At 38.0% G+C, this 13,783-nt stretch overlaps 1 protein-coding gene across 1 annotated transcript in view; it reads left to right on the forward strand.

Moving 5' to 3' along the window:
- Window positions 1-13,783, forward strand: part of MARCHF11 (membrane associated ring-CH-type finger 11) — a 108,773-nt gene that overhangs the window by 76,114 nt on the left and 18,876 nt on the right. The window contains exon 3 of the mRNA XM_023625824.2: window positions 8,956-9,148. Within this exon, the coding sequence (XP_023481592.1) occupies window positions 8,956-9,148 (193 nt within the window). The remainder of the gene's footprint in view (window positions 1-8,955; window positions 9,149-13,783) is intronic.

The raw sequence follows: 13,783 nt of genomic DNA on the forward strand, positions 1-13,783 counted from the left end.
TGTTTGTCAGTGAGAGGATTAACTGAAATTGAGTATACTCATCCCTTATAAGAAAACTTTTCACACTTTCTGCTCCTTTGATCTGCCATCGTCCTATGAATCTGGAGACAGCCAGATACGATCGTCTTCAGTCTCTTATTTCCAAAGACTTGGCATATGGATAAAGGACAGCTTTTGTTACAAGGGTTTTTCTGGATAGACGTTTCTTTGGAAGGCCCATCTCACTCCTGTAATTAGGGTCACTGTCCCTGGCCATTCACAGATATCGCTCCCGTTTAGCATCCCTCCCCACTCCATGTCTCTGGGCTCTGTTAGTTTTGCTTTTCACTTAGTAACCAAACCTTCCCTTTGCATTAATTTTCTCCCCCTGGAACTGAACTTTCAAACTTGGCAGGCTCTCTGGTCACTCTGTCCTAGCCCTCGATCCATGGTCCCTTTGCTGCTCCATGTGGCCTTAGGACAGTTTCACCTTTGTCCCATTTCCTCCAGGACTTTATTCTCCTGGCCCCAAAGTCAAAGAGCAGTCTTGTCTATTCATGTATCCAGCTCGGCTGAGTCTACTTGTCATGAGGAAAGCTGAGAAGAATCTTCTTACCAGAGTGAAGTCTTCTAAGAGGTCATCCCCTCCCAGATACTTCCTTTCTAGGGGAAGAAAATTTCTCTCCTGCTTCATAATCCTAGGACCCAGGCACATAGTCCTGGACACTCCTCCCAGGAACCCCCAAGGTGACCCTCACCTTGAGGGTGCTTGGTTTTCTTTCCCTGAGCTGCAAGCCATACTGAGCACATCTCCGTAGTCCTGGAACATGGCTTGTCAAACTTCTTGGGATTTCCAGGTTTCTGGAAGAAAAAATTTTATTGATGTTCTGAGTTCTGTACAATAGCATGAAACCCTGACAACGTTCCCTAGGACACATGGACAGCTGCCCATTGACCTCTCTGCATTTCTCTTGGTCACATGATCTAGTTTCAGGCATTTTGAGGAAACAAAATGATGATCTGTGGCCAAGACACTGTCCCTCAGAGGATATGTGTTACCACTGGCCAAAGGAACAGTAGTAAAGATTGTTCCCTACAACAAAGTGTGTCCAGGGGGCTTTCTGTGCTGAATTCTTGTAGAAATTGCAGCCAATGATTTGGAGATTTTTTTAAATCACTGTGAGTTAAAATTAGATTGATAACACCAACTGACCGATTATCATTCTAAATGAGTGGCCTCTTTGTTGAAAATGTAAACAGTAACGAGAAACTTTTGTTTTTCTGATACTATTTTTCTTCTGTTTTAACTTTAGAATCTAAATTTGGAGAGAATGATTATCTGAACAATAGTGAGTTTTCTAATCCACAACTGCCATCTATTTAGGTTTTCTTTAATTTCTTTTAGCAGTGATTTGTAGATCATCTTTAAAAAATTTTAGTCCTAAGTAATTTATGACTTACGGTGTTTTTTTATCTAGTATTGTTTTTGTAATTTTATTTTCCAACTTGTTGCTGCTGGAATCTAAATACAATGATCTTTGTTTATTGACCTTGTATTTTGAGGTGTGCTGAACCAACTTCCTAATTCTATTAGATTTTCCTGTAGATTCTCTAGGATTTTCTACATAGATAATCATGTCATCTACAAATGAAATAATTTATACTTCTTTCTTTACAATCTGTATGTCATTCTTTTTTTTCCCCCCCATATTCTGTTGACTAGGACATCCAGTTCACTATTGAATAGAAGTAATAAGGGTGAATATTTTTGCCTAGTTCTTGATCTTAGTGGGAAAAGCATTCTTTGTTGTTGTTTCTGCCACCATTAAGTGTGATGATCCTAGCTTTAAGTGTTTTGTAGATGTGCTTTTCAGGTTAAGAGGTTTTTTTTTCTGTTCCTAGTTTTCATCTGAATGAGTGTTTGTCATATAATTTTTACCAAATCTATTGAGAAGATTTTTCTTTTTTAGTTTGTTAATATGGTCAATTACATTGACTAATATTTGAATGTTAGATCAACCTTGTATTTCTAGGAGAAATCCCAGTCACTCTTTTGTGCTGCATTATTCTTTCTATATATTGCTGGATTTGATTTGCTATTATTTTGTAGAGAATATTTTTTTTAAAGATTTTATTTTTCCTTTTTCTCCCCAAAGCCCCCTGGTACAAAGTTGTGTATTTTTAGTTGTGGGACTTTCCAGTTGTGGCATGTGTGACGCCACCTCAGCATGGCTTGACGAGTGGTGCCATGTCCGCGCCCAGGATTCCAACTGGTGAAACCCTGGGCCGCCGAAGTGGAGTGCGCAAACTTAACCACTCGGCCACGGGGCCAGCCCCTGTAGAGAATTTTTTTTCATCTATGTTCATAAGGAATATTGATCTGGAATTTTCTTTTAATACTTTTGTCAGCTTTTGATATAAGGGTTTTGCTGGCCTCATAAAGTAAGTTCGGAAATAGTTTGTCCTTTATTTTCTGAAAGAGTATGTGTAACATTGATATTATCTTTTCTAAATGTTTGATGAAATTCTCCACTTAAACCCTGTGGTCCTAGAGGTGTTTGTTCATTTGTTTGTGGAACGTTTTTGATTGAAAATTCAATTATTTCATATAGGGTTATTCATACTTTCTATTTCTCCTTGAGACAGTTTTGGTAACATATTTTTCAAAGTATTTGTCTATTTCATCTATGCAATTGAATTAATCGGCATAAGGTTCTTTATACTATTCCCTTACTACTATTTTCATCTGTAGGATTGGTCCTTTTCTATCCCTTCTTTCATTTCTTGTTAGTCTTGCTAGAGTTTTGTTAATTTCTGTTACTTTTTCGAAGAGGTGGTTCCATTCTTTTCCTGATTATTTTCTCTAGGTCGCTTAGATTTCGCCTTTCTCAGGCAAAGCAAATTCCTTTTGTCTGACTTCTATCTCAGCTCTGAGATAATTTTATGAAGATGCTTTTCTAACAGAGAAGACCCCCACCAAATCACGAAATCACTTTTGACATGCAGCCTATGAATACAACTCTACAAAGAGTGGGCATAAAATTAACTGAATGTTGTATCCGCATGTCAAATTGATTACACATCAAGATGTTTTCTGCCAGCATTTCAAATCCCAACTTTAGCGGTTCAATTTAAACACCATCTAAAGATGATTGAAAATAGGTTTTAGCTAAATTCATTTTTCTGAAGAGGACACTTCTTAAGAGCAGGTGTTCTCTCCTGTGACACTGGTAAGTAATCCCACCTGTCATGCTGCATGCTATAAATCATTGTACTACAAATCTATTAGCTCATGATTCATATCTGGCCTGCCTTGTAAAAACCAAGATGAAACAGTGTTTTAGACTGAATGATTTAATGCACACAGAACAAATCTACTTTCTCTGAGTTCCGTCTCGTTCCTGCTGAGCACGTGTTTTTTTCAGGGCGGAAATTGGGTTCTAAATTGGGAAGCTGCGTTAACTCTTTCAGACAACAGAATGATAGGGACATCTTTCTAACTAGCGTCCTGGAGGCCTGATGGGGTGGGGATATGCCTTTCCTCCAGTTCTTATCTTACTGGCTGGAAGTGGTTTTTGTAATGGGGAGAATCTTGGTCTTACCTTGGTTTGGGCTCCCATCATTTCTTTAAAGAAAATTCCTAGCTTTTCTTCCATCCTTTCTACTCTGAAGGAAGTTACAAACCTGTGTTAACTAGTCAGATTCCATTGGTGAGGGCAACAGTTTTTGCCATGGTTTCACAGCAGTCTGTGGTTATAATTGGGGTATTAATTTCCCATGAAGGGCACCACACTGACATGGACACTCACACACAATGACACCAAATTTTGGGCCATGTATGTTGTCTGCATCTTTTTAGGACTGGTGGACCTTACTTAGTGCATCTCTGAGCAGTTGTTTATAAAGAGAATATTAAATAATTTCTTGTGTGAGTTTAATTCTTTCCAAATTTCATTAGAATTAAAGAGATATAACTCCTTGAGATTGTCTTCATGTTAATATTCATTTAACAAACCACAACTTTCAGACTCAAGAAGTATTTGAGAATGCCATTTAGAAAGCTCCAGGTCAGATTTAGTTGGCACTCTGCTGTGCTGACTGCTTTTTCCCTATGTTGACTTTTCTCCATCCTTACAGCCACCTTTAGAAAGGTATAATTACGCCCATTTTGATTTTGCTTTCAGATGTAGGATGTGTCAGTTTAAGTAGGCAGAGAGAAGGAGTGAGAGCAGGCAGACAGTAGGCAGAGGAAGGGTGTTTTAGAAAGAATTTAGGCTTTGGAAACAGATCTGAGTTAAAATTCTCACTTCTTCTCATTGGTGGTTGGCCAGAACTGGAACTTTATCCTGTAGGCAATGAGAGAGTGGATGTGGCGAGAATGGGAATCTGGCAGTCGGAAGGATGATGGAAACTAAAGTCAGGAGACCAAGTATTCAAGAATTTACTGCATGTGTTCAGCTGTTTGAATATAGAGGAGGATGAGACAGCTTCTGCCCTCGTGACACCTGCAGTCTTTGGACAACAGGGAGACAAACAGTTATCTGGGATCCAAATGAGAAGGAAATCTGCACTAAATAAAAGTATCAACAGTGGATTGCGGGATCCAGAAAGAAGGATTCTGCTTCAAGAGGAGGGGCACAAGGGGATGGCTTTTTAGAACAGTTGGCATTAGAGCCAGTTATGGATGGAGGAGGATTTCATCACGTGAGGAAAAGGGAGAAGGGTGTTGCACGCTGAGGAAGGAACATACTCAGATGCAGAGAGGGACCAAAGTAAAAAGTGCATGGCATTTGGAACAATACAAAGGAGTCAGATTAAACGGAATTGAGGAACGCACAGCTCTCTCCCTTCTTCCACCTTTCTTTATTTTTTCCTCTCTTCCTCCCTTCCTTCTTCCCTCTCCCTTTTCCCTCTGTTCTCCCCTTTCTCATTTCCTCCCTCCTTCCCTCCCTTCCTCCCTTTCCTCTTTCCTTCCTTCCTTCCTTCCCTCCCCCTTCCTTCTCTTCCTCATAGTATTCCTCCATCCCTTTCTTTCATCCTTTCTGAAACAATTCTGTGCCAGGCACTGGGAATATGTACTGAGCCAAACACTTAGCCGTCCTTCCTGGGGGCAGTTCTCCTTTCATTACGAATGTAGACTTTGGAGTTACGTAAAACATCAGTGCATGACTCGTGACTAGATGTCCAGCTGGAAAGCTATTTCAGTAGACCAGAGAAGACAGACTTGAAGCTTTGAACAGGAGAATTGCAGTGGCATTGCAAAGACTGGGTGTATGCAATTAATTGTTAGCAGAGCTCAGTAGGATTATTATATGGTAAAGTATAAGGGTTAAGAGCATGAACCTAGGAGCCAGACTGCCGGGTTTATATCTCAACTCTAGTCCTTGCTAGGTGTGGAACCTTGGGCAAATTGTTTAACCTCTCTCTGCCTCAGTTTACTTATCTGTAAAATGGGAATAATAATAACACCTCCCTTATAGAGTTGTTGTGGGAATTAAATGAGTTAAACATAACTTCTTAGAAAAGTGCCTGGCACTTATTGGCCCTATGTAAATACAGGCTGTGATTCTAAATTACTTCTTCTGGTTTACTAAATGAGGATGAACTTCCAAAAGTGGAGCCAGTTGGTCCCACTTTTACTAGAAACAATACATCCAATAGTTTGTGTGGAAGTGAACACCTTTTTAGGAATATAAAAGAGTCACATATTCAAATATTATGGAAAGAAATAAAATAATAGCAATTATTTAGAGTCAATCTGGTTATTGTTATATTACTTCCCTTTCCAAACTTAGGAAGAAATTTAAATGAAAAAAATATAGATATGCCTACATATCAAGTTTTAGAGGGAAATTTTGTTCAGCAGTTGACAGATTTTGTTCCAGGTTCAGAAATATCATACAAACTGAAATCCAGGCCTTGGATACCATTGGGGTAGCGAGGGAAGCCCTGGAGACTCATCTTCTGTTTTTATTGTCCAAGCTAATGGTCCATTAACACAGCTACTTGAGGCTGAGCCAGTTAGATAATGTGTGCCTTCCAGGGCAAGGATGGTAGGTGGGTGTTTCCTAGCGGTGGGAAGCAGCATTATTTTTCCTGGGGGAAGAATGTGAATAATCCTACTTTTTGCACATAATGGTAAAAATCAGAAAAAGCTGTGTATAATGGGCAAAGAAATTACCAAGATGATATCAGTGTTCAAAAGGAAAAAATCCCTATGTTCATAATTGTTTAATAATTTTGGTTTCAATAATGGTTTGTCCTCATTAGCTATTCAGTGAAATGGTACTCATTTTAAGGTTCATCAGAATATGAAGAACATCTATGCACTTTTAGACACACTTGCATATTTGCATTATTAGCAGAGTGATATAAAACTAAAAATTTCATTCTAAGTTTTGAACAGTTTATCCTTCTTTAAAAGTAAGCTTCAAAAATCTCAAATTGCTTCTTATAATTACAACGAAAAATAATTTCTGTGATAATTGTAAATAATTAAGCTTCCCAGTGTATTGTAATCAAGAGTTCTTTTTTTCCTAGCTTCCTGACATAATTTTAAACGTATTAATTCCAAACTGACAGGTATTTGAATTTTAAACCACTTTAAATTTGGTGTCCCCAAACAAGCGTGAAGCATCAGTGTTTCTTGTTCCTAGTAAGTCTGTTTCTTCACTCACTTACCTTCCCTGACAAGGACCAGCTAAGCCTCGTGCGTCGGAAGCCTGCCATCTGAGCGCAACCTCCCAGCCCTTGAAGTCATGCTGCTTCTGAGATGAGAGCCACCCCAATTTCCTGTGTCCACGAGACACCACAGCCACATAAAACTGTCCCCACCAGTTCACCCAAATCCGACTGCCTAGTAGGGCCTACCACATTGTCCTTGTGGCCACCGTGTTGTTACTGAATTGGCATTCAGGCTGTCTTGGGTGAATTAATTAGTAGGCCTGATTGAAGCTAAATATAATTAATTATACAATATTGAGCTGTCAATATTTAACTCCACTAAAATTATATAATGAATCTGGAACATAAAGGATTACTGACAAAAGGAAAGTAGATGTCAGTTAACATCATTCTCGGTGTATCCTCCTCACTCACCTTTGATTACTCAAGATCCTGTGATTCAGGCATATGTGCTTTGAAACGTGTGGCCCACCATGTGAAAATCAAACACACACACACACACACACACAGGTTGGACACCTTTGCCCCCTGGATTTAAAAGTATGCTTCGTTTTCATCTGTCTGATGTGATTAATAAATTAATAAAAGGTAACATAATGCGTATAGACATGATAGCAGCCATCTAGGATGGATGTTAGTTGGAAGTAGTTTTCTATGTTGCTTACCATATTGTTGTATTTAATGCAAATTTTAGTGAGCATCAAAACTAAACAAGAACAACAGACAATGATAGTTCACACTTATTTAGTGACACCAAATTTAAAATGGTTTAAAAGTCAGATGCGTGGCAGTTTGAAATTCATGTATTTAAAATTATGTCAGAAAGCTAAAAAAAAACTTGAAATACAACATTGATTCATTTATAATGATAAAATAATTTTGACTAGTTCGTTATTCATCTAGAATTGTAAAAATAAGAATTGTTTTTCGATAAGTGAATCTTCGTATTAAATGGTTAGAAATACCTTTCCTATAGAATTCCACCAAACTTTGTCATTTGGTTCTGTTTTTTTAAAAGAAGAACAAAGTAAATGACTTTAGATTATAAAATATATCAAATGCATCTTGATATTTAATCTTTAATAAATGTAGAACTTAATAGTATCCATGAATTTTCAAGGTCAAATGCATAAGTAAAATATTATATGTAAATTATTTACGCTGGGAGAGGCGGAGAGACAATGAGGGAGAGAGGGAAGTTATGGGTGGTGATAGACTTGCCATCTGGGAATGCACGTCTTCAGGCTTAGTGTAAGTAAAGAGTATAAGGAAATACCAGATTTGCCCAATGGACGCTGATTGTTCAAGCTCATTTGTTTTTAAAGGTTATTTAAACTGTTTAGGAATTCTTCTGACAAGCCATATGTTGCAACAGCCAGCGCTCTTTCATACAGAATGAGACAGTGCAGGTTGTTTTGAGTTTCATTGTTTAGTGGCAAACCATAATTGCAATTCCAGTTTTGTTTGTCTCAATTATGCAAAATTGAGAACATGACTAATTAATTCTTTCAAGTTGATAACACCCTTGAAAGATTTTTGATCATTTGTACTGTAAATTCTCTCAACTATTGATACTTAGGACACCAAATTACTCTTCCCCATTAAATAGTATGTGCTTATACAGTTTGTGAGTTTCAAAAATACTCCATTTGTATACAAATTCTAAATCTTGACAAAAATGGCTTCATGGGTTACCCACAGATGATTAAAAATCAGTAATATCTAAGTATATGAAATGTACCAATAACAGACAATGTACCATTTTATAGTTCCCTTATAATTATGCTAGTGTGTTACCTTAAATGACTTTTCCACTGATGTTCTTGTATAACTTATTTATTTGTTTTTTACGTTTTCCCACAAAAAGAGAAACCCCCTTTTTGCAATAGCCAAATGTGTTACGAGCGAAATAAATTTCCAAATAGTGGAGTCCTCACCATGTATCATCAGAATGTATTTAATTTCATGCATGCGGGAAAGATGGCAATGTGATTCCCAGGTACTAACTATTCCTCAGCGATTCACTCTTAGTACTGTTATCTGGAGTAAAACTAGATTAAACTTGCAGAATGGTGAATTACTGAAAATAATGAAGTTAAGGCAATTCATTAATCTTTATTTGCTTGTCTATTTTTTATAGTCTGGACGAAATGGAAAAATTCATTTGGGGGCTGATCAGATTGAAAAGGGTCTAACATTTTGAAGAGAAACATGGGGCTGAAAATGTTTTGGTTTTTTTTTTTTCAGTTATACATAGCACCTTTTTCTTACATGCCTCTGTTTTTCTTTTAGTGGCAAAGCATTTCTATAACACTGGTTGAGAAAGTTCAGATGATTGCTGTAATCCTAGGATCCCTGTTCTTAATAGCGAGTGTGACCTGGCTCCTCTGGTCAGCCTTCAGCCCCTATGCAGTGTGGCAGAGGAAGGACATCCTTTTTCAAATCTGCTATGGAATGTATGGTTTTATGGATCTAGTGTGCATAGGTAAGACCGTGATGTTAAACATTAACAAAATGTCAGTAATCTGTTTCTTACAGCTATGATATTTTCGCCCATCAGATCTTATATAGTATGCCGTGGTTCTCGTGTTCTTGGTTCTCCAGTTAATTAACTAGCTGGGGCAACGCAATCTGGCCACTTTTCTCAAAAAGCATAGTATCTATATTCCCAAGTAGACTGAAAATATTAACAGGATAATGCCCATTTAAAGTGACATATTTTGCAATGAAAAAGAAGGAAGAGTTGAAGAAATTATTTGGCGTGGGTGATATAAGGACAGTCGTTTATTTCGAAGGAATAAGAGCAAATTGGCCCCTCCTCACAAAGCTGGGAAAGTATTGACTAACACCAGTGGTGGCACTGTGCATGTGGGGGGAGGACCCACACCTGGAGGTCTTCCATCATGGCAGGGTGACTCAGATTTCCTGAGGGCATAAAGAGCTCATGGGAAGCATAGGAGCTTGGAGACAGTTCCTTGCTGTCCTCTGTCTCTTTGTTTCACTTAATAAATTCACTAGCTTGGAAGAAAAAAAGATCAAACATTTTAGTTTAAATAGACCCTATAAAAAAAGGTTACTTAATGCATTTCACTTCACTGATCTGTCATTCCCTAATACCATGAGAAGAAGGAAGCCACATTCATGCACCATTTATGTGGTGTGTGTGCGGTGCCACAGGCACCATGGTGATGACTGGATGGCAGTGGGAGGTGGGGATGGAGAGAGGCAGCACAGAATTAGGAGACTTTCCTTGCTCTAGTGTGATTACAGTTGAGTGGGATGTAGAAAGAGCCGAGGGAGGCAGCCATGGTTTAAAGCAGTGGTTTTCAAAGTGTGGTCCTTGGATCACTAGCAGCAGCACCTTTTTTTAGAAATGCACATTCTCAGACTGCACCTCAGACATGCCAAACCAGTTACTTCAGGTCTGGGGCTCCCCAGCTGTGTTTTACAAGCCCACCAAGATTCTGATGCGTGCTAAAGCTTGGAAACCACTGATTTCCGGGAAAGGATGCTCAACTTGGCGTCACATGGCTTAGTTTCTGATCTCAGCCTCTGCTTGGACAGATCAACTTCATCTCTCCATATTCCTGCCTTCTCACCTATAAAAGTGGGAATAATACTCCCTAGCACACAGACCTAAATTAAAAAAATGATTGTAAAACGATTATGTTATTAATTAGAAGTTGTAGATTAAGGATATTTGAATAAGTCACAAACATTGAAATAATTTAAATCACTTAAATTAATGCTGCTGCTCACTAGAGCCTTAATGTAACTAGCAGTTTGAATATTCTCAGTCACTTTTTTTCCAAAAGAACTCTATAAATTTTTAAAATACGATCAGCCTGAATTTCCCCTCCTTTTCTTCTTTCCTCCTTTGTCACTAGTACAAGACTAATAGGAAAGAAAATGATCAAATTTCAGCCCAGAAAGGAAAAAAGAAGGAAGGGAGATGTCATGAATAATATGTAAACTGAGCAGATGCTGCCTGAATAATTGAGCTCATCATGTATATGAACGATTTGCATTAAATGTGATAATGCACCTGTAAGCATTTGGAAATTCTAAGTCTCTATACAAATATAATCTTGTAGGTATTCCTCTAAATAAAGAAGAATCACAAAATTATTCTGCAAATCCCTCAACAAATTCAGAGATCGTGTTTATTCTGTCTTTCAGCATAAATGTTGTAAAACGTGATATTCCATTGATATTAAAAGGAGAAGTGAAAAACAAAGAACCATTAGACTTCCAATTCACCCTGGAGGGAGAAAAAGTCCAGTTGGCTTACTTGATATCATTATAACACTAAAAAGAACCACATATTTCCTGGCTAGGAAATCATTTTCCTGAATTTCACAGCCTGCATTTAGTGGTATTATTATATCTTAAATTTTGGTTGCTAACGCCAGTCTTTTAATCAAGATTATTAGAATTTGGGTTTTAAAATACATACATATGAACTAATGATCTTTTGGCAATGTATGAATATATGACATATTTGGGCTTCCCTTTTGAAATTTGGATGTTTGCCCATTTTATGAAGTCAAGTTTCTTAGGAACAAAACCCAATTGACATTTTCCTGGAGACTCTTGGAGAGTGAATTTTTGTCTAAGTTTTAAATATTGACAATACTTTTCATTGTCTTTTGGCTCATCAAATCTAAATCTCATCATCCAATGATTTACTTGTATATTTTGAAAAATATTAAATAACAGATTGAACAACACTGTTTATTTCACTTGGCAGTCTCATTAATTAGTTTGTTTGGGACCAGAGAAAATCTTATTTTTTCCCAAGAAATTGGGAAGCTGCTATAGAGAGGAACACAAACGCATGTAGGCTACCAGTAGCCAACTGGATCAGAGCCGGGAATAGCTCCTGCTAACATTTCAAATTAATTCAACTGTCTGCTAATTAAATGTAGACAGTAACAAAGTAGATTACATTGATTATACCTCAAATACCTCTGACCGCAAGACTTAGAGTCAGAGTTAGAATGAAAAGCAGGCTTCCAACTTTGAGTCCAATTTGCTCAGCTCAGTTCAATAAATATTTCTTGAGAACTTTCTGTGTGTTAGACACAGTGTTAATTAGGTGCTGTGAATACAAATGAGTCAGTACTTTCCTGCCCCCAAGGAGCTCCCAACTGCACGGGGAGGACACATGTATATAGGTAACTAGAACATAGTGGGATGCGCACAGTTAGGGAAGTATGCACAGGAGACGGTAGTTGGACAAGTGGGGAGAGAGTAATGCTGGGATGGCGTATGCAGGGAGGGGATGGTTTCAGGCAGATGTCATGGGGAAGTGATAGCCAGCAGGCTGATGGATGAATAGATGCTTGGCAAATGGAAAGAAAGGCCCATTGTCACCTGTGGAGGGTATAAGATTGAATTCCCATTCAGGGGGCTTTAAAGTAGTTGGAAACATTCCCACATTTCTGTTTGTCCAAGCTTTTCAAACTTGTTTGTATTTAAATGAGAAGGAGCAGGTTGGCAGCTTCATAAATATTCTTTAAAAACAAATTCTGAAAATCCATAATTATTCAAGAATCAAAAAATATTATCCAGCCAGTGTATGTAATGCTTAGGAAGAGATTATTATTGGATTGTTAAATAGAAATGTAAAGATTTGTAGAAAGTTTGTTTAGTCAGGGAGATATCTTTATTTATTTACAGACACCGTGAATTTGTTTGTTGGTTTCGTTCATTATTAATTAATAGATTTTCTGCTTTCCCAAGATCCAATTTCTTCCTGTTATTAAAGTTTTGAATTTTCCCAAGAGTCTAGGTACTGTTATAGTTGAAATACTTAGATCAGGGCTGTCCAATAAAACTTTCTGCAATGAGGAAAATGTTGTATAGCTGTGTTGTCCAAGACCATAGACGCTAGCTACATTTGGCTACTGAGCACTTGAAATGTGGTTAGTGAGAAGGAGAAACTGAATTTTTTATTTACTTTTATTTAAATTAATTTAGATTTAACCTAAATAGGCACTTGTGGTTAGTGGCTGCCATATTGGACAGCACAGACTCCGGATGGTGGAATGAAATGTGTAAGGGTTTGATTAACAAGTGTCACCTCCTCTCTATGAATGGGTTGTATTTCCTAAGTGATACAGAAACTCTGTTCCAAGAGAGATGAATAAAGTGGGAGTGAGTTCAAGAGGATTAAGTGAAGAGTTTTAAAGGTGAGAGGGTGATGGTCAAGAGATAGACAGGGAGCCATAAAAGGGAGATACAGCTTAAGGAAATGGAAGTACAAAGGGATATAACTTTATGTTATATTTGGGAAACTCTTTTAAATCTTTAAATAGATGGCATCAGACTATGATTGTGCACCAGGAAAACTAATATAAAGGAGTTAAATCATCGAGATGTTGTAGCCCAGGGCAGTAATTTATGGAGAAGTAATAAGCAAGCAGCCTTGTGTTGTCTCCCTCCTAAGAAGGACAGCTTTGTCCACTGTCCCTCTGCACAGTGGACAAAGCAAGATTAGCAAACTCAAAATTGAAAAGCAAATGCATGGTGGAAGGCACTGGCCATGGGGTTTGGTTCCCAACTCCATACTTTGCACACTGTAAAAATAGAAGACCATCACTTCTGTTGGTCGTGCGATTCAAAGGAAGCTTGGGCCACAAGAGGAATACATTTATTTATTTATTTTTTTTTAAAGATTTTATTTTTCCTTTTTCTCCCCAAAGCCCCCCGGTACATAGTTGTATATTCTTCGTTGTGGGTCCTTCTAGTTGTGGCATGTGGGACGCTTCCTCAGCATGGTCTGATGAGCAGTGCCATGTCCGCGCCCAGGATTCGAACCAACGAAACACTGGGCCACCTGCAGTGGAGCGCGCGAACTTAACCACTCGGCCACGGGGCCAGCCCCGAGGAATACATTTATTAATGACCGAAAGATTGAGGGACTAAGAGGCAGCCATGAGGAAAAGGAAGTCATTTGATTAACTTACTTGTAAGAAGTGAGGGTGGTTACTAAGTAATTTTAGTGTCTGGTAGAACCTGATGAGATGAGTTCAGTTTCTTGTAGATGCAACAAACTAAAACTAAAATCTTATTACATTAGGGGGATTTCTGAAATAGAGATTGCAGTGGTTATACC

This window comes from Equus caballus, chromosome 21 (genome assembly GCF_041296265.1).
Source record: "Equus caballus isolate H_3958 breed thoroughbred chromosome 21, TB-T2T, whole genome shotgun sequence".
NCBI lineage: Eukaryota > Metazoa > Chordata > Mammalia > Perissodactyla > Equidae > Equus > Equus caballus.